The following is a 19,443-nucleotide window of genomic DNA, read 5'->3' on the forward strand; positions in this document are numbered from 1 at the left end:
TTATAAGGAAAGAAACTAAAGAAACTGAAATAAATTCCAAAAGTCTGAATAAAACAGTTAGCTAGATGATGCGTGAACATATAAACATACATGTGCACACTTACATGTATATCATATATCATACATGTTGCAGATTGACATGGGCTGAATTCTGTATTATTATTCCGTTCTGATCCAGATGTTTTGGTTCTTGATTTCTAATTCTAAAGGTTATTCTTTTAATTTCTAGTATGGTGTTCACATTGGAACTCCAGTTGTTGAATGAAAAGTTCGTCGCTGTGTATAAATCTTAAATATCTTGTATTCGTATCTGTCTATTTCTTAAATGATGTCAGATGGTGATTTGCCTAAAATAATGAATTGGCTTGGGATTATTATCATGAAAGAGATTAAGTTTAATCTCCAGTATGTGTTTAGTAAGGGACAGATAATACAAATATGTGAGTGAGTCTCCTTACGTCTCCACTCCTTCCGTTCTGATCCGGATGTTTCGGTTCTTGATTTCTAATTCTATAGTTTATCTTTTAATTTATAGTATGTTGTTCACATTTGACCTCGAGTTGTTGAATGAAAAGATTAAGTATCCTGTATTCGTATCTGTCTATTTCTAAAATGATGTCGATTTGCCTAAAATAATAAATTTGCTTGTGAGTATTATCATGATAGAGATTACTTTTAATTGCCAGTATGTGTTTAGTAAGGGACAGATAATACAAATATGTGAGTGAGTCTCCTAACGTCTCCACTCCTTCCTGACCCTTTGACCCTCACCCTTGTTCTCCCGCTCTTCCCCCCCCCCCCCCCCCCCCCCGTCCAACCTCCAGCTCCTTACAGTGTCAGGAACCTGAGTGAATCCTCACTCACCCAGTATGAACTGGATAGTAAGTGTTATATAATTTCCCTCTACGTCTTCTCCTGCATCGCTCCATGTGTCTGTCGGCACGTCATCCGCTGAACTTCACATCCACATAATAAACCATTTGTATAATAATTCACAGCAAGCGCCAGTTGCACCATCCTCCCACTCAGCCGTATCCGCTAAGGAGCCGCTGCTGACTCTTATGATGTGTGTACGGCTTTAATCTCTCCAAGATCCCCTACAATTATTTCAGTGTGTTTCCTTTCTGTGTAACCCCCCCACCCCATGTCCCGACAACAACCCCAATTTTAGTTTTTTTTAAAATCAGTTTGCTTTATAAATTCCACAACCTCCTTTTTAATCTTCCACTCTTCCATTTGTGATGCTGTGGTTGCCGTGGGCCTCACTATGCCTGTGTGTGTGTGTCTCCTCAGAATAACTTCTTTATTGCTTATTTTTTTTGTTCTTATCTTAACTGTTCTTTTAAAGAATAATGTGCTGGGTTCTGTCCTTGCAGATTTGAGTAAACACAAACGCTACGAGATCCGTCTCAGCGTGTACAACGCCGTGGGGGAGGGGCCGAGCAGCTCGCCACAGGAAGTGTTTGTTGGAGAGGCCGGTAGGTTTTTTTTTTCTTTATTTCTTAACACTCTTACAAGCAGTGATAACATTTCTACTATAGTTATGATCTGAACTTTGCCCCCAGTTCCAACAGCCCCTCCCCAGAATGTGGTGGTCCAGTCCTCTACAGCCACACAGCTGGATGTCACATGGGACCCCCCTCCTCTGGATGCTCAGAATGGGGACATACAGGGTTACAAGGTTCTTTATTTTTTCATGATATCTTTCTTATTTCTATATTTTCATTTAGAAATACTTTAATTCTCAAAACAATTCCGCGTATCCTTAACTCTTAACTCTGTTTGCAGATCTATTTCTGGGAGTTCCAGCTGCAGAATGAGACGGAGCGCCTGCGGACGCTGTTCCTGCCGGAGCTCGGGGTGAAGCTGAAGAACCTGACGGGCTACACCACCTACATGATGAGCGTGGCGGCCTTCAACGCTGCAGGGGACGGGCCGCGCTCCCTGCCCACCAGAGGGCGCACTCAGCAAGCAGGTGAGTTGCACTGAATCCAGATGTTCAGAGAGAATATGGTTTAAAAAGGCGTAGACTCTTTACTTCTTGACACTTGCCTTCCCTCTGTCTTTCCACTGTTAATACTTCAGATTGTTTAACCAGAATGTGCTCATGTGGTTATGTTGACTCTAACTCAAGGTTAAAAAAAAAAAGAAGCACAATCAATGCTTTTATCTGTCGGTGTTACTCAAAAGTACAAAGTGCTACAAGAGCTTTAAGACAAATAACTTAAGAGCCGATCCTCCTATTTCCCTGAGAACATTCTCACTGAGGAGCTTTGGTCCCGTGAGATACATCATGAGAGATCACCTCCTCCAGGACAGGCCTCGGGGGTGGAAGCCCAGTGACAGCAGAGGAGCAATGAATACAGAGCCCATGTAGATTAGCTTTTTGGCTGCTGCTGCTGCACAAAGACGTCTGTGTTTACCAGCGAGTGAGAGTCCCTCCTCTGCGGTTTCAGCACAAAAATGGTTTAGAGTATCGTCTTTTTTCCGCCCCCTTGAAGGCTGTGACATTGGTGAGGGGTACAAAGTGCTGAGAACTTAAAAACACAGGCAGGAATTTTGGCTCCATGCACCGGGGGGTACTGGGAAGCCAGCCAGCGTGAGCTTTGGTGAATTCTATGCAGAACTGTGGCTAAATCCTGACACTGAGCTGGATCTGCGTTGGGTCAGAATTCTCACAGCGCTCCATCAAGGTCACAGTCACATTCTTGTGTCTATTTTGAGTCAGATTTTTGGTGACGCACTTCCCATTTTTCCTCATTAATATGAGCCCCAGTTGATGCAAAAATACATTTTATTGTTGCTGTGATAATAAACGATAAAAGCTCCTTCACTGCTGATCTCATAATATTTTTGTTTCATATCATCTAGCATCATTTTTTCATGAATGTGTCAAATAGCTTTCCTTGCTTTGAGCGCTGCCTCTGGATTCCCACCATGCTGTTTCTTTGTTGACAGTGTAATTTCCCCTCGTGTGCGTCTGCAACAGAAGCAACTTAACAAATTGACAGTGTGCTAAATTGCTATTATCATGACTTATTAAAACTCAAAAGTCTCCTGAAGAGCAACGTCAAGAATAAGGGACATAAATATTGCGGAATTCAAATTTAAATTAGTGGTTCATTTATCAATCAATCAATCAATCAATCAAATTGTATTTGTATAGCCCATATTCACAAATCACAATTTGTCTCATAGGGCTTTTACATGGTGTGACATCCTCTGTCCTTAACACTCAACAAGAGTCAGGAAAAACTACTAAAAACACTTTTAACTTACCTTACTCAAACCTTCAGTGAAGGTTTGAGTCTCAGTGAAGATTTGAGTCTCAGTGTAGGTTTGAGTCTCAGTGAAGGTTTGAGTCTCAGTGAAGGTTTGAGTCTGAGTGAAGGTTTGAGTCTCAGTGAAGGTTTGAGTCTCAGTGAAGGTTTGAGTCTGAGTGAAGGTTTGAGTCTCAGTGAAGGTTTGAGTCTCAGTGAAGGTTTGCGTCTCAGTGAAGGTTTGAGTCTCAGTGAAGGTTTGAGTCTCAGTGAAGGTTTGAGTCTCAGTGAAGGTTTGAGTCTCAGTGAAGGTTTGAGTCTGAGTGAAGGTTTGCGTCTCAGTGAAGGTTTGAGTCTCAGTGAAGGTTTGAGTCTCAGTGAAGGTTTGAGTCTGAGTGAAGGTTTGAGTCTCAGTGAAGGTTTGAGTCTCAGTGAAGGTTTGAGTCTGAGTGAAAGTTTGAGTCTGAGTGAAAGTTTGAGTCTCAGTGAAGGTTTGAGTCTCAGTGAAGGTTTGAGTCTCAGTGAAGGTTTGAGTCTGAGTGAAGGTTTGAGTCTCAGTGAAGGTTTGAGTCTCAGTGAAGGTTTGCGTCTCAGTGAAGGTTTGAGTCTCAGTGAAGGTTTGAGTCTCAGTGAAGGTTTGAGTCTCAGTGAAGGTTTGAGTCTCAGTGAAGGTTTGAGTCTCAGTGAAGGTTTGAGTCTGAGTGAAAGTTTGAGTCTCAGTGAAGGTTTGAGTCTCAGTGAAGGTTTGAGTCTCAGTGAAGGTTTGCGTCTCAGTGAAGGTTTGAGTCTGAGTGAAGGTTTGAGTCTCAGTGAAGGTTTGAGTCTCAGTGAAGGTTTGAGTCTCAGTGAAGGTTTGAGTCTGAGTGAAGGTTTGAGTCTCAGTGAAGGTTTGAGTCTCAGTGAAGGTTTGCGTCTCAGTGAAGGTTTGAGTCTCAGTGAAGGTTTGAGTCTCAGTGAAGGTTTGAGTCTCAGTAAAGGTTTGAGTCTGAGTGAAAGTTTGAGTCTGAGTGAAAGTTTGAGTCTCAGTGAAGGTTTGCGTCTCAGTGAAGGTTTGAGTCTCAGTGAAGGTTTGAGTCTGAGTGAAGGTTTGAGTCTGAGTGAAGGTTTGCGTCTGAGTGAAGGTTTGCGTCTCAGTGAAGGTTTGAGTCTCAGTGAAGGTTTGAGTCTCAGTGAAGGTTTGAGTCTGAGTGAAGGTTTGAGTCTCAGTGAAGGTTTGAGTCTCAGTGAAGGTTTGAGTCTCAGTGAAGGTTTGAGTCTCGGTGAAGGTTTGCGTCTCAGTGAAGGTTTGAGTCTCAGTGAAGGTTTGAGTCTCAGTGAAGGTTTGAGTCTGAGTGAAGGTTTGAGTCTCAGTGAAGGTTTGAGTCTCAGTGAAGGTTTACCTTTTAAGGTAAAAATACGTAGAAACCTCGCAGGAAGAGACACATGTGAGGATCCCTCTCCCAGGACGGACAGAGGTTCAATAGATGTCAAGTGTAGGAAAACATCATCAGGATTAAAGTTTTTAGCAGCATCGATGAGGGTAAACATTTTTCAAGACTGTATGTCAAGCAGTCCTGCTGCAATCCTAGTCTCATAGTTATCATCTTTAGCTGCTCTTTTCTGTTCCACTTAGATTTTACACATTTTATTTCATGCTAACATATCCGGGTCATTGCAGCTTTGCAGTTGAGTTTGCAGATTGGACAGGGTTAAGTAACTTTGAGGAAATCCAGCTGCCTTCACCTCTCCCCCCCCCCCCCTCTTTCTCCTCCCAAAGCTCCCAGTGCTCCCAGCTTCATCCACTTCAGCGAGTTGACCACCACCTCCGTCAACGTGTCCTGGGGGGAGCCCAAGCAGCCCAACGGCATCATCGAGGGATACCGCCTGGTTTACGAGCCCTGCACTCCAGTCGATGGTGAGAAACCGGGCCCGGAGCCTTGACATTCCTCAGCTGGCTCCCTCAGACACTGATTTACAACATCTAGCCTCACTGCTGTGTTCCTTTTAACTCGCGCTGCTTAAAGCTCACGTGCTAATCTGCCACAGACGAGCACAGGCCCTGCAGTGGCATACATGGCACGGCTGATAAAAAAAAAAAATAAGTTGGAATGCTCTGGTGAGACTCTGCACGGCTTCCTCTCACACTAAGAGAAACATGGCTAATAGCTGGCTGAGTGCGGTTGCCTGGACCAGATTGTGAAGTAATTGAGAGCAGAGGTGGAATGCTGAGCAGGGGCTGCGGTGGTCCCACGGCTCTCCACTAATGGACCCCGAGCAAAGCTAAGCAGAGCAGCCGCGACAGGGAATACCAGTCGGTCTATTCTGAAAAGCGCTCAAGTGTCGCTTCTCGCTTCCTGTCTGGAGGTCTGAGAAGCCGCTTGCATAATACACCTTTTTCTGTTAAATATGCATTTCTTTTATATATATATCAGAATCAGAATCAGAAGTATTTTATTGCCAAGTACGTTCACACATACAAGGAATTTGCTCTGGTTATTGGTACATTAGATTAGATTAGATTTCTTTATTTATCCACACAACGGGGAAATTCACTTGTTACAGCAGAAAAGAGAAAAACAGAATTTAAATAACAGTGCCGAAGCACAAATAAAAAAGAAAGATCAAAATATATACACTACTAAACTACACATAATGAGAGTACAGAAACAAAAACAAAAACAACCTGCAAAACAGACACTGTGCAAAAGCAGGTACTGGGGAGAAAGTGGAATGATGTAAGTGTTATTGTAATGAAAACAAAAGTATTATAAGTAATATTGCAACAGTAGTGACCATGATACAGAAAAAATAATTAAAAAGTAAGTGACCATAATATAAATACTACTACAAGATAGCATGATAACATAATGAACATAGAAACATAAAAACGCAATAAATACAACATGCATAGGAGAGCAATAAAAAATGGGAAACCAGTATATATTTACTCACTGTTTACTTCTTATTAACTCACTTTTTACCAATATTTATACAAAGTAAACATTTCTGAATAAAAATATATAAAAATATATAAAAAGTGAAGTAAAAAGTGAAATGCTAAATGCAAAACAGTGAACAGTGTCATATTGCAATATGCAATGTAATGCAGTATAATATAATATGATATGATATAATGTGTTAATTTAACACATCCTAGAGGGGGGGGGGGATAAAAGTCCGAGTCAGGTTGGGGTCCCGGGCCTTGTTGATAAGTATATATATATAAATATATGTGTGTGTGTGTGCATGTGTGTGTGTCTGTGACAGTGTGTGGTCTTCTAACTCGTAGTCACTGTGAAGTTGTCGTCGTGCCTGTGTGTGTCTGAGCAAAGCTTGGCTTTTTTTCGCTTGTAGAAAGCAGCATCTAGAGTCTTAGTGTTTCCTGTACAGACTCCTCTCCTCGCACTCCAGGTGTCAGTAAGATAGTGACAGTAGATGTGAAGGGCAGCACCCCCTTGTGGATGAAGATCAAAGACCTGGCCGACGGCGTCACCTACAACTACCGCATCCGAGCTAAAACGCTCACGTACGGCCCCGAGGTCGAAGCCAACATCACCACCGGGCCGGGAGAAGGTGCTTTTCTAACGTTCATGTAAATTATCTTATTTCTTTTAGTGGCTCCTTGACAGAATGACACTAATATTGTTGTTTTTTATCGTCCCAAGGAGCCCCGGGCCCTCCTGGAGAACCCTTTATTTCTCGTTACGGCACCGCCCTCACGCTGCACTGGACGAGTGGCGATCAAGGTCGTGCACCCATCACGAGATACGTCATTGAAGCCAGACCCTCCGGTGAGCCAGCTCCGGAGTTCTTTCTCCTTCCTCGGTGAAGTTACAGTGATAGTTGATGTGCTGACATGTTTTCTCCTCTTTAGATGAAGGATTGTGGGATATCCTTATCAAAGACATTCCTAAAGAAGTGACATCCTACACACTTAACCTGGACATGCTAAGAGAAGGGGTCACCTATGACTTTCGAGTAATAGCGGTCAATGACTACGGATATGGATCGCCCAGCGCTCCTTCTCCTTCCATATCAGGTTAATTGCACTATAATTAGAATTAATGCAAAACTGTGCTAATAATATAAAACATGTTTTATTGATGTATTAACTTGTGTTACTTGTGTTTTCAGCCCAGAAAGTTTCTCCCTTCTATGAGGAGTGGTGGTTCCTGGTCGTGATTGCTCTGGTCGGCCTCATCTTCATCCTGCTCCTTGTGTTCATCCTCATCATCCGGGGACAGAGTAAAAAATACACCAAAAAGGGAGATTCAGGTAGGAGACCCAGCTGTCTGCCGAACTCAGCGCCAGCGTTTCTCTTTCGCTATCGACTGGCTTTCGTCTTCCTCTCAGACGGCGCTGCTGAGAATTGCACTTTAATGATCGCACATCCGAGGTCTATTTACCCAAGATGGAAGTGTGAAGGTTCACGCAATTAGACAAATGACCTGCATTCCCGTACATGGTTTGAGCTGACGGCCAAGAGATGAGAGTAAAAGGTTACCAGCTGAAATAGGCAGATGAATAAACATTATTGTTCATGTTTAACTGCAGCGAGGATCAATACTGGGATTAATGGCTTGGCAGCGGTTTAACGCTCAGGTCATTAGTCAGGCTGAGAGTAATTATATAAATACAGCGCCAGTGGCTCTCACAGCACTGAATCAAGAAGCCGATTTTCATGGCTTCGAATTATCCCAGGTGACATTTCTGTAGATAGAAACTCTTCATCAGGGTTTCGTCTTCAATCCCCCCCAAAAAACTGAGGACAGGGGGAGTTAATCAACATTAGTGGATGTAAAGTTCGTGGACAGTTGACAACTAATTCGAGTGTAGGGAACTTTTTTTTGGAATTGGTCTGGAACTGCTCAGAATAGACAGTCGTGGTGGTATGAGAGGAAGGAGGGAGACCTGGGTGAAAAAGAGTGAAGGGTCGGGTCAAGCCTTCTTATATCTCCTACTAGCCGTTCTTTGGCTCAGTCAGTCTTCAGCGTGGTGCCAGGGTTACCAGGGTCACTGAATGGGGCTTGGCAAGACCAGTCCGGACAAGGACTGTGTTTGTGTGGGGATACAAAGAGGGTCTCTCAGCCCCTCTCAGCCCCTCCCCACTTTTCCCAGCCGGGAAGATGAACTGACCCGCTGGCGGCTGGTTGTTTTCCCGAGCGGTGTGGGACCGGACAGTGATGATGATGATGATGTTGATCAACCGATGAAGTCAGAGAAGGCAGCTTTCGATGTTGTTGCGACATGTAAATTGAGGATGAAGTGATTAATGAACTTGGTTGTGACAGTTCCCTTCAGCAAGGCAGGGTGTGTGTGTGTGTGTGTGTGTGTGTGTGTGTGTGTGTGTGTTCATGGTCGGGTTAAACGTTAAGGTCAAATGTTCAGTCTTCCTCTTCTTCATCCTCTTCTGCTTCCTCTTCTTCTAAAATCCATGTGTACAACTTATTCCTCTGGTTTGACAAAAAGTACCCATGTGCATGTTCACGCCTGAAGCTGTGTTGTGTAACTATGCTCCAGACCCAAAGATCACAAATCACTTATTTTATTCCACGACCATTACAGTGTCGTCCTCCTACCCCTGTCCAGGCAACCACTCCAACTGCACAGCGCTGCCCCTGACCCACGGAGAGATGGTGCGCCTGGACGAGGGACGCTTCCCGTCGCTGGAGCTCAACAACAGGCGCCTCTCCATGAAGAACTCCTTCTGCCGCAAGAACGGCATCTACACACGGTCAGTCCCATCGGTCTCGTCCGCGACGGTCAGCTGACCATCACGTTCATTTCCTGCAGGAGGAAAAGATTCCACTTCATAAATAATATTGTTAACCACGTTGTGTGTGAGTCCCCTCTTACAGCTGAGTGTGTTACTTGTGATACTGACTAGGGTTGCAAAGGGGCGGAAAGTTTCCGGTAAATTTCCAGAAACTTTGCGGAAACTTTCCATGGGAAGTTAAGCTTGGGAATTTTGGGAATTTTGAAAAAAAAAAAAGAAGCAAATTAAACACTGAGCAATAAAAACATCATTCAAAACTCTATTTTAAAGATGGATGGAATGCAGCACACACTGCACGTTGAATTTCAACCCTCCACTGTTCATTCTTCCATCACATGCACAGATAACTCCCAGCATCCTTCACTCTACAGCAGGGCTATTGAGGCCTGCTGTAGAGTGAAGGACTAGTCAGGTAAGTTTCCATGATATGACTGTGGAAAATATATTAGCATGCTGATTGAGGATTGTTCATCTGTTCATCTAGCCTATTTCCATTCATTTATCCATCAATTGTAAAATATGCTTACAGACGATTCCAATTGTTTGGCTAACTATTTATATCTCTTGCATTGCATTAGTGTTTTTTTACAAACTTTTTTCTCATCTTATTCTACAGAACAATGCCACGAGCACTATCTCATGTGTGGAGACATTTCACCCCATCCAATGTAGAAGGAAAGGCTGTGTACATTAGCAAATACTGTTCAAAGACCTATGTTAAGAATGACACAAAGATGCTGAAGCATATAGTCAAGTGCCCAAAGTTTCCTCAGGGCTCAAATCAGCCTATGACAAAACAAAATGTTTATATTTATGTCTGTATATGACAAGGTAAATACAGTTAGTATAAATTACCCACAACATTTCCAGTTTATTCCCGTTAATTCCCATAAATTCCCGTATATTCCCGTATATTCCCGTATATTCCCGTATATTCCCCTTAATTTCCGTTAATTCCCATGGAAAGTTTCCAAGTTTGAATATTCCCGGAATTTTGCAACCCTAATACTGACAGGAATTAATAATGGAGTGTTTTGTGTCCCCTCCTCCCCTCACAATAGTCTGTCATTCTTGAGAGAACAAACTGGGCCCTGGAGGAATCCAGCTGCTGATTTCCGCCTCCTTACGCTCCCTGGTTGATATTCAGTGTTTGTGCGAAGCAACAATTTATATAAGGGGGCCGCACAATACCATGCTGATTAGCATTCATGAGCTACTGCATGGGCCCTTTGTCCGTCCGACACCGCTTCACATTGGCCCGGAGCCCAGAGTTTCTCTCTCCAGCGCGTCGGTGTGAGAACGCGTCCGACGGCCCACCGGCCGGACTTTGGCAAACTGGCTCTTTGGTGATGTTTGCTCACACGTTAGATAAGAGGAATTTCGCAAACGCTGCAGCATGAGAAGCAAAAGGAATGTTCCACGCCGAGCCGCGGGTCACACATTGGGTGACTGCACTGGGCGGATGGGTCATGTGGTTGCTTTGTGGTGTGTGGGGGGGTTCAAAGTCTGCTTTGTGTCATTGCAAAATACAACATGATTTTCACTTTAGTGTGCGTATTATTGTTGAATCGAGGGCGGGGGAGACTCTGCTGATTTTTTTCCCTTGACCGTGGAGGCATCAAACCGGCCTTGAGATCCTCCCTCTCTTTGAAGAGCTCCTCTCTGGTTCTGTGCTCTTTGCTAATGATCTGTGGACGGAGGAGGGAGAGAGGGAGGGCCCCCCTGCGGGATTATTTGAAAGGGTGAGGGGAAAGAAGGGTGAATTAGTCAGATAAGGCAGAGGGGAAAATATACAGCGCTCCTAAATAATTCAAAGCTCCCGGGCAGCGTTTTGGGTGTAGGTGTGATCGGAGGTAGGAGCATCCATCCCTCCTCTGTATTCTTCTAATGTCTGAAACAACCTTGTATGAATTCGGAGTCGATATATATATTTTTTATTTCTCTTCTCACAGTCCGCCTCCGCACGCCATCCCCTTCCACCCAGAGGACATGTCCCTTTGTTGTGTCTCTATCCCTTCATAGCCTTTGCCATGTTGTGTCTTCTGAGCTCCCTGATCTTGGCATTTCCAGGGACTTAGCTCCTGCACACATCTCAGTATATATATATTAAATTATTTTTTTTATATTTTCCCTTGAGAGGTCGTCAGGCTTGTCTTGCTTTATGCTCCGGTATTTAACTTGACATCACAGAGTTTTATGCTTGTCTCTTTTGCCCCCACGTACAATGTTTTCCATTTCGAATCATTTAAACATTTACTTTCATGCCATTCCTTGCTTATGTAATTCTTTTTGGCCATTTTTTTTTCTGCGTTTAGCCTGAGCTACATTCTGAGCCCGGTGATGTGGAGATAGTGGTCCGGTCTGACCAGCCCATGCAATCAAAAGCAGACCTTGAACACAGCAGCAGTGATCACTGCACAAGAAGGGAAATAATTGCCTGCACAGATGTTTCTTGCTGCCTCACTTTTTCACGGACTTAATGACTGGAGCCAAAAGCAGCTACGGGTCTATTTACTTGACCTGCACTCCTTAAAGAACTTCATAATACTCTGAGCTCAGGGCCATGCTTTGCTTCACAGCCTTTCTGCAGGACGTCTAAATCTACAGCCGACCCAGTATGTACGGCTCTTTCAGCTCTAATCACCACAAAGAATCCTTTCATGGAGATACTCAAGTTTAAACTGAATTCTCTTTGAGCATCTCCTGATGGTTAGAGTGAGTTCATGCAGAAGTCCCACCCCCGCCCCCCCGTTGATGCTCCCAGCAGACATTTGTTAAAGATCTGGATCAGGGAAATATCAAAAGAGTAAAAACCACATGTTATCTCTTCCCTAAGTGTTCTGTTAGTGGCTGCCAGGGATGTATATGTGCATGTTGGAGTTACTGATCAGCACTCTTCAATTTTACCTCCACCAAGGAGGGTATGTTTGCGCCATTTTCTGTTTATTTGTTGCAAGATTACGAAACAACTGCTGGACAGATTACCACAGAAATTTGGTGGAAGGATGAGGAATCATTTTTGGTGCAGATCCCGATGAGGGGGCGGATCCAGTAATCTTTTTTATCAAATTCTTTTATATATAGGGGATTTTTTTGGTCATTTTCACTGATATTGCATAGAAATTTGTGCAGTTTGATTGAATTTAAGGGTTCTGTCGGGCCTTGATGGAGATATGAGCTCTACTTGCAGACTTTAGTTAGTCATGAGAAAGAAGTCAGTCACAGGAATGACAGGGCTGTTATGTATAGCAACATTTGCTCAAAGAGGAGAGGGATTCCCAAAGCAAAAGATGCTGATAATGATGAAATGAACCATTATATAACCTCTGTCCCTCTTTCCCTTATATTCTGTCTTTTGGGTTCAAACTTTTACTAACCCTCTTTCTCTATCTCCCTTTTCTTCCTCTGTGCAGTTCTCCACCAAGACCCAGCCCTGGAAGTCTGCACTACTCAGACGAGGATGTCAGCACTAAGTATAATGACCTGATTCCTGCCGAGAGCAGCAGTCTGACGGAGAAACCTTCCGAGATATCGGACTCCCAGGTGAGCAGTGGCCCTGCCTCAAGGCCGGTGCCGTCTCCGTGTCTGGAATCGGCAAAAAGATGTGAATTAGAAAAAGTAAAATTCAGAAAAGTTTTTACCCAGTTTTCCCTCGTGCCACAGCCATCGTCTATCATCTCGATAACCTCCACTGTTTTCTGTCATAATCACTGCTTTGCTAGATGCGTAAACTAGATAGCTGTCTAATTAAGAAGCAGAATAAATTAATGACAGTCAACAATCGGTCTCGAGTGGATCACCTCAAATTAAATATCCTGTGTGAGCGCAGGCCAGTCATGGCTGACATTTCCGGCCTCTGAATTCTAATACTGAATGCTCTCGTGGGAAAGAAACTATTGAGCCACTTCTCACGTCTCATTTGGAAGATCTTCACAACTAATTAATTTTCCCTCAAACAGGAAATGCCCTGTTAATCTGGCCTGCTAAGTCTCAGCTCATCATGTGATCATCTCAAGAGCTCGGTGTGTGTGTGTGTGTGTGTGTGTGTGTGTGTGTGTGTGTGTGTGTGTGTGTGTGTGTGTGTGTTACTGCGGAAAACAGGGAGGTCCGATGAAGGGAAAGGGAGTGTAGAAGTGATGATGAGATGAAGATGATGGATGCCGAAGACAGGGAATCTGATTGTGAACATCTGTATTCCCACACTCGCTCTCCGGGTCTCCCTGGCCAATTTATCTGTTACCTGCACAGTCGAAACATTGTTCGCTGCCCTTTGAACACACACGTCTCTCCCGGGAGACACGGACGGGTGTTATTCTTTTCCTCTGTATTGCCTCCCACTGTTTACCTGCCACTTGTGCAAATAAATGGAGCTTCAGCATCTGTTAGGGCTGGAGCGTCTCAATAGAGCCGCGGACGGGCAGGCACTTGTCAGGCACACAAATGCACCAAGTGTGTGATGTTTTCTTTGTGCGTAGTTTGCTCTCCTTCGCTTGTCGTTTACCTGTTTGTGTTTCTCAGCCGGGTACAATGTACACCATGTACGCCAACCACACAAACATTACTACATTATAAGACCGAGTGTTTAGTACGACGACAAAAAAAACTTGTTAATCCTGCAAACGTTATCTCTGTCGAATTCTAGGATGCTCTTGTCTACACTTATCACATCTGTGCTCCACAGAGCAACGGGTGAGCTCCTCTGTGTGAAATAGACGAGATTATCTTCACCATAGGATCCCACATGGATTCATAGATTTCCAGTTGTCTCTCTGTAGATGTTTCCTGCTGTGACTCAGTAGCTTTATCCACACTTGTATGTTTTGGCTTTGAAACGTCTAAAATCACTTTTGCTACGTTAACACCTGGTGTGCACACAAGTTTAAAACTTCAGAGACATCGCTTGGGTCGTTTTAGTTTGAAAAGGCAGAATGGGCAGAAATGGAGACATTTGGAAACAATGATGCAGGCACTCTCATTCGACTCCACTACCAGGTCTAAATGAAAAGTGTTGCTTGTGCTTCTTTTTGCACCAAAATGTGTTATTAATATGATGGTGCACCCGCAAAAAAATGCCGATTGACTCCCTTTCTTTCTCTCTGTTATGTTATTTTCAACTTCACAAATGTCTCTGAAAAAGAGCAGCTCTCTAACCTTGCTGTCTGGCCGGTGTTGCACCTCGGACGATGCAAGTAACGAAAAAGAAATCGATGAAGCCGATAGAAACCTGTTTCTACTGCAGAGTCGTTTGACCTCGGAGTGAATGCAGATTGTTTACGCTCCCATTGCAGAATCGTGCGATATATACAGTCCCTGACAAAAGTCTTGTCACTTATCCATTTTGTAGAAACAACAGCTTATAACCTGACTTTTTATTAATCCATTGGTTTCAGAAATGGCTCATATGAAAGCTAAAACCCTCTCAAATTATGTTAAATATACTAAAATAAATTTGCTTCACTGAAGAAAGATTGATCATTTAATGAACACAGAAAGGTCAGATTTTGGCAAGACAAAAGTTTTGTCGCCTACAGAGAGTAATGTGAAAATTGAACAAATAATTTACTTCAAATATAAAAATATGTTGCATAACATCAGTGAATTAAGTAGTGGTGCTGTGAGATCCATATTTAATATCTTGTATGAATTCCATGAGCTTGAAGGACTGCATCCATGCAGTTCGACAATGATTCATACAATTTATTGATGAAGTCATCAGGAATAGCAAAGAAAGCAGTCTTACATGCCTCCCAGAGTTCATCAAGATTCTTTTGGTTTCGTATATTTAGGTGTGTTTAGTACGGACAGAGAATATTTATTATTTAAAGTAGGGCTGGGCAAGTTAACTCGTTTCAATCGAGTTAACTCAAGTGATGAGTTAACTCGATTAATTATTTTATCTCGCCTTAACTCAGGTTTGATTATTTATTGTTTTATTGTGAAAGTCAGGCTTTTATTTTGTGAAAGTCTGTTGCTGACTGCTGCAGAACAGGAAAATAGAAAATAATTGGCGGATAAACAATCGAGTTAACTCATCACTTGAGTTAACTCGATTAAAACGAGTTAACTTGCCCAGCCCTAATTTAAAGTTAAAATGGTACATTAACACGTACTGAGTGTGGATGTAGTGCTGCAGTAGAATTAGCCTTGATTTGTGAATGTGTGAATGTAGCCGCCTTTATTCTCTGTAGCCAGAATCCTAAAACTCTGCAGTTGATTTTCACTGTATTTGGTAACGGCGGTGATTTCTAACTCTGTTTCCACGGCGACCCCCCAGGGCAGCGACAGCGAGTACGAGATGGACCCGAGCCGACAGAAGACGCACTCCTTCGTCAACCACTACATCAGCGACCCCACCTACTACAACTCGTGGCGGCGGCAGCAGAAGGGCGTCTCCCGGCCCCCGGCGTACGGCTACTCCCAGCCCGAGCCCCTGGTGGAGCAGGAGCCGCGGCAGCACCCCCCGCCCGTGCCCCCTCTGCCCCCTCTGCCCCCCCTCCTCCCCCAGAGCGCCCCGTCCCCGGCGCCACAGTGCCAGGGCCAGGGCACTCTGTTCAGGCCTCAGGGAAGCCGGACTCCCACCCCCTCCCTGCTGTCCTCCGAGCCCCCCAGCCAGCACGGCAGCCTCTACCGGCCCCCCAGCAGCCTGGGCTGTGCCGCTCAGGCTCCTACCGCGGGCTTCTCCTCTTTTGTTTGACACACAGCTCTCCTTCCAATGACAACAGGACCCTGAGGACGAGTCTTTGATTTTGTTGTTGTTGGTTTATTTGTATTTCACTCTTTCTTTTTGATCCTTTGGTTTTTTTTTTCTTTCTCAGCTCTCTCTTATTGACGGAGTTGTTGCTCAATATTAAGCATTGCCGGCATCTTGAATAGCGCTTTCTTCTCTGTAAAGAGTGTGTGTGTGTGTATGACTGTGTGTAGCGCGTATGGTTGGTTTGTCCATGTAATATCTATTTCATGAAAAGACAATCATTTGAAAGTTTATATATGCGTCGCTTGAGTACATTTATTTGACGGTTCAACAAGACGAACAAGGGATAAAAAGAACCTGAGGTTCTGAAAAAAAACAAATCCTTGTTTTAAAAATGCTGTATCATTGTTTAATATGAGAGCTTTATGGAAAAAAAAACACCCCCTTAGAACCATAGTTTGTGGACCACTTGGCTTGCTGAGACTGAACAATGGAAAATCCGCCTCTCATGGAAAACTGTGATGTTTGAGAAGAGGACAAAGTGAGAAATGGACTCGGACTTGGCGGGGGGGGCAGGAGCTTCTCACTCTGCCTGATCATCGTTATCTCCACCAAGGGGGTTTTCACACCTGTCTGTGTATCTGTCAGCAAGATTATGCAAGAAAACTGATTAGCACCAAACCTGGTGGAGTGATGTGACGTGGTCTGAAAAAAAGAACATTACATTTTGGGGCAGATTGGGATCATTGACTTATGACTTTGGGTTTGTTGCTCTGAAGTCTGGTGTATGTTGTTTCCCTCTGCGGAGGAACGAGCTCTCCACTGAGTGCCATCCTAGTTGGAACTGCATTATGTGTTTACTGTATGTACTTGTATTATATTGTTTACAAGATATTTATATCAATCAGCTTCAGACATTTCCAGAACATCACTAGTGACAATGTTATGAATCACATTAAAGCATTGTGGCACCTTTTATAGTAGTCTGGGGCTAATATGTCAATTGTGTGCTGGTGTCAGTAGATATACAAACTTGGACAACTTTATTAACATGCATTGGTTTGCCTTTGTGATCACACACAGAATATAACACTGGACAAAAAGCACAAACCTTCATCTTCTGATCACAATCACAGCGAACATAGTGCTATTAATAGAAGTGCAAGAATATCTCACTTTGATCAGGTTCCTAAGACGTAAGGAGCAGCAGCAGAAAATGTGATGAATTGAATGAGTAGATCTCTACAGTGGTCTATATGAAATAATCTAAATTATTGTTTACATTTTCACAAAAGTGACCAAACAAAACAAAAAAATTCATAAGTTTCTGTTACAACATGATGTGAAATTGGGAAAAAAATCTGTATATAAAGATGGACGCCGCGCCTGCTCCCTTAAAGTGAAGCCAAGGCGTGTCGATCTGCCCCTGGTGGCTGGCTGCAGTATAGGTCATGACTCCTGCCTCCTCTATGTTAGTGGATGGGACATGGACCGAACTAAAACCTCACAGTACACGTGAAATAAAGTTTACTCACAGATAGCTTCTATCATTTTAGGTCATTCTTATCACACCAATGTTTTTCCAAGTTTTGTTGAAATTATTTGTTTAATCTAATATAAAATCGGGGTAAGACATCATGACTGACAGCGGATACTGACTCACGATTGGCCGAGAGCGTGTATCTACAGGACCTCCCATGCGGCGGCTCCACCCCCCAGTCGCTGCTGTGGAAGATGACGCTGTTCGTATTGGACGTTTTGGCTTTGGGACATTTTCATCCGTTTTTATATACAGTCTATGCGCCAGCGTGACTCTGTTTCTATGTTTATTTTAAAAAACAGCTTTATTAAAGGACGGACATCAACAAGACACAGGTGTTGTCTCTGCAAACGTTTCACGGAGGGTTGTGTTGTGATATTTATTTACAGTGTGACATGGCATTGAACTGATGACTAGAAATGTGTTTTATGCTCGCAGTGCACGCATATACAGATGTTATGATGTTTTCACTACCGCACCTTTGAATATACTGGTTCTTTACTCCACTGGTTTCTCTACTATACTTGGACCCCTTAGTGTATAAGACGTAGACGTTTGGTCCACAAGGTCCAGAAATATCATCTGTCTAATTACCGATGTGAACATACCTGTATACAATATTAAGGAAACGTTATGAACCTATTCATGGCTCTCTAAAATAAAACACTATTTTTAAAGGCTTTTCTTCATCTGAATATTTTAGATTAGTATAATACAAATTTGGCAAAAAAAAAAGTTGTGATTTTTTTTTAATTCATATTCGACATAAGAGAGGATTAGCAAAGCTTTGAGTTTCCGACCCCTGAGACAAGTGTTTAGCACAGACAGACAGTTCTAAGTAGACATATTTGCATAGTCTGGTATAGGCAAAGTGCTTATAGGTGACACTTGATCCTACAGTGCAGAAACAACCTGATTCTCTAAGCCACAACAGAGACCTGGTTTAGGATGCATAAGAGCACGGTTTGCAGGGGAGAATTTGGAGAAGAACCTGATCTGGTGCACGCATGCTGAAAAGCTGGGGGAGGGCAGAAGAGTGTGCCTGGGTAATCTCCTTCTTTCAGCCTGGAAAACATCGATCTCAAGCAAGGCAGAGAGAGGAGAACCAGAGGGATCAGACCGAAGGGGCTTTAAAGAAAAAGAACATTTTTAAGTCGACAGCACTGGTAGTTGGTGTTGAAGCGTATTTAATTGGCTTCATCAGAAACCAAAACAACGAAAGATGGGAAAAAGGCCCCGAAAACATTATCTGTGGTTGATTTATCATTATGCAAATCACATCTCTTAGTCAGTTAATTCAGAAAATCGGATTGAAATGTTTTAAGAGAAAACAGAGATCTCGGAATCAAAGAGGGTAGATTAGTCACATTATTTTAAATAGCTCTATGTTGTAATGGTAATTCTTTGTGTGCGCAGATCTATCATCACCATTCACCTACAGCCAATGCACTGCAGGGAGCCAATCGTCTCTTCACACACACTCACACACACATGCTGCAGACACAGACAGACGCGGCTTCACGAAAAAATCAAATCGAGAAAATCTGTTGCATTTGTATCTTTTGGTTCAGTATCTCTTCACCGACTAAAATCCGGACAAAACTTGTTACGACGGAAATGGGACGTTGTTCAAGTTTTTGATGACAAAGACTTGTTTCAACATGCAAAAGCCAACTGGTGTATTATTTTCCACTTGCACAGATGCACAGTAGGGTCACATACTGGTTTGTATAAACGCAGCCGGGTCCGGACAGTCAAGAAATGTAATGGTTATATTGGAAGAGTCCTCAACTCTCTTCTTTAACATCCTCTCTGAAGTTTGTGCGTACCGGTTTCAACAAATCAGGCCTGTCCAGACGTTTGCCGGCCCCATACAAAGTAAATGGCATCCTGCACACACAACAAACACACAAACTTGTTGAGTGACATTGCGCAAAGGTCAAAGGGCACGTGTCTTCAGGCACCCACATGATTTACAGGCTCTGCAGTGGCTCCTGACATTAGTTTGACACCGTCTCTGATTTGAAATTTACAAAAACAAAGACGATTATGTACCCGTCACATGTGAGGATGTGAACACGGATGACCGAAAGGAGGAAATTGTCACATCACACAACTTCTCCGACAACAATCGGAACGAAAAAACATATACAACAACAGACCGGTAACACAATCTGTAATCTGCTGCCAAAACTCC

General features: G+C 43.3%; 1 protein-coding gene across 1 annotated transcript in view; it reads left to right on the top strand.

Moving 5' to 3' along the window:
* The window catches only part of sdk2a (sidekick cell adhesion molecule 2a), a 51,813-nt gene extending 35,973 nt beyond the window's left edge, over nucleotides 1–15,840 (top strand). Inside the window, exons 33-44 of the mRNA XM_061089966.1 lie at nucleotides 825–881; nucleotides 1,377–1,478; nucleotides 1,566–1,681; nucleotides 1,789–1,975; nucleotides 5,017–5,154; nucleotides 6,651–6,812; nucleotides 6,905–7,030; nucleotides 7,114–7,278; nucleotides 7,374–7,514; nucleotides 8,829–8,973; nucleotides 12,429–12,558; nucleotides 15,290–15,840. Of these exons, the coding sequence (XP_060945949.1) occupies nucleotides 825–881; nucleotides 1,377–1,478; nucleotides 1,566–1,681; nucleotides 1,789–1,975; nucleotides 5,017–5,154; nucleotides 6,651–6,812; nucleotides 6,905–7,030; nucleotides 7,114–7,278; nucleotides 7,374–7,514; nucleotides 8,829–8,973; nucleotides 12,429–12,558; nucleotides 15,290–15,709 (1,889 nt within the window). The 3' untranslated portion in view covers nucleotides 15,710–15,840. The remainder of the gene's footprint in view (nucleotides 1–824; nucleotides 882–1,376; nucleotides 1,479–1,565; nucleotides 1,682–1,788; nucleotides 1,976–5,016; nucleotides 5,155–6,650; nucleotides 6,813–6,904; nucleotides 7,031–7,113; nucleotides 7,279–7,373; nucleotides 7,515–8,828; nucleotides 8,974–12,428; nucleotides 12,559–15,289) is intronic.
* The last annotated feature ends 3,603 nt before the right edge of the window (nucleotides 15,841–19,443 follow it).

Source organism: Limanda limanda, chromosome 17 (genome assembly GCF_963576545.1).
Source record: "Limanda limanda chromosome 17, fLimLim1.1, whole genome shotgun sequence".
In the NCBI taxonomy this organism is placed as follows: domain Eukaryota; kingdom Metazoa; phylum Chordata; class Actinopteri; order Pleuronectiformes; family Pleuronectidae; genus Limanda; species Limanda limanda.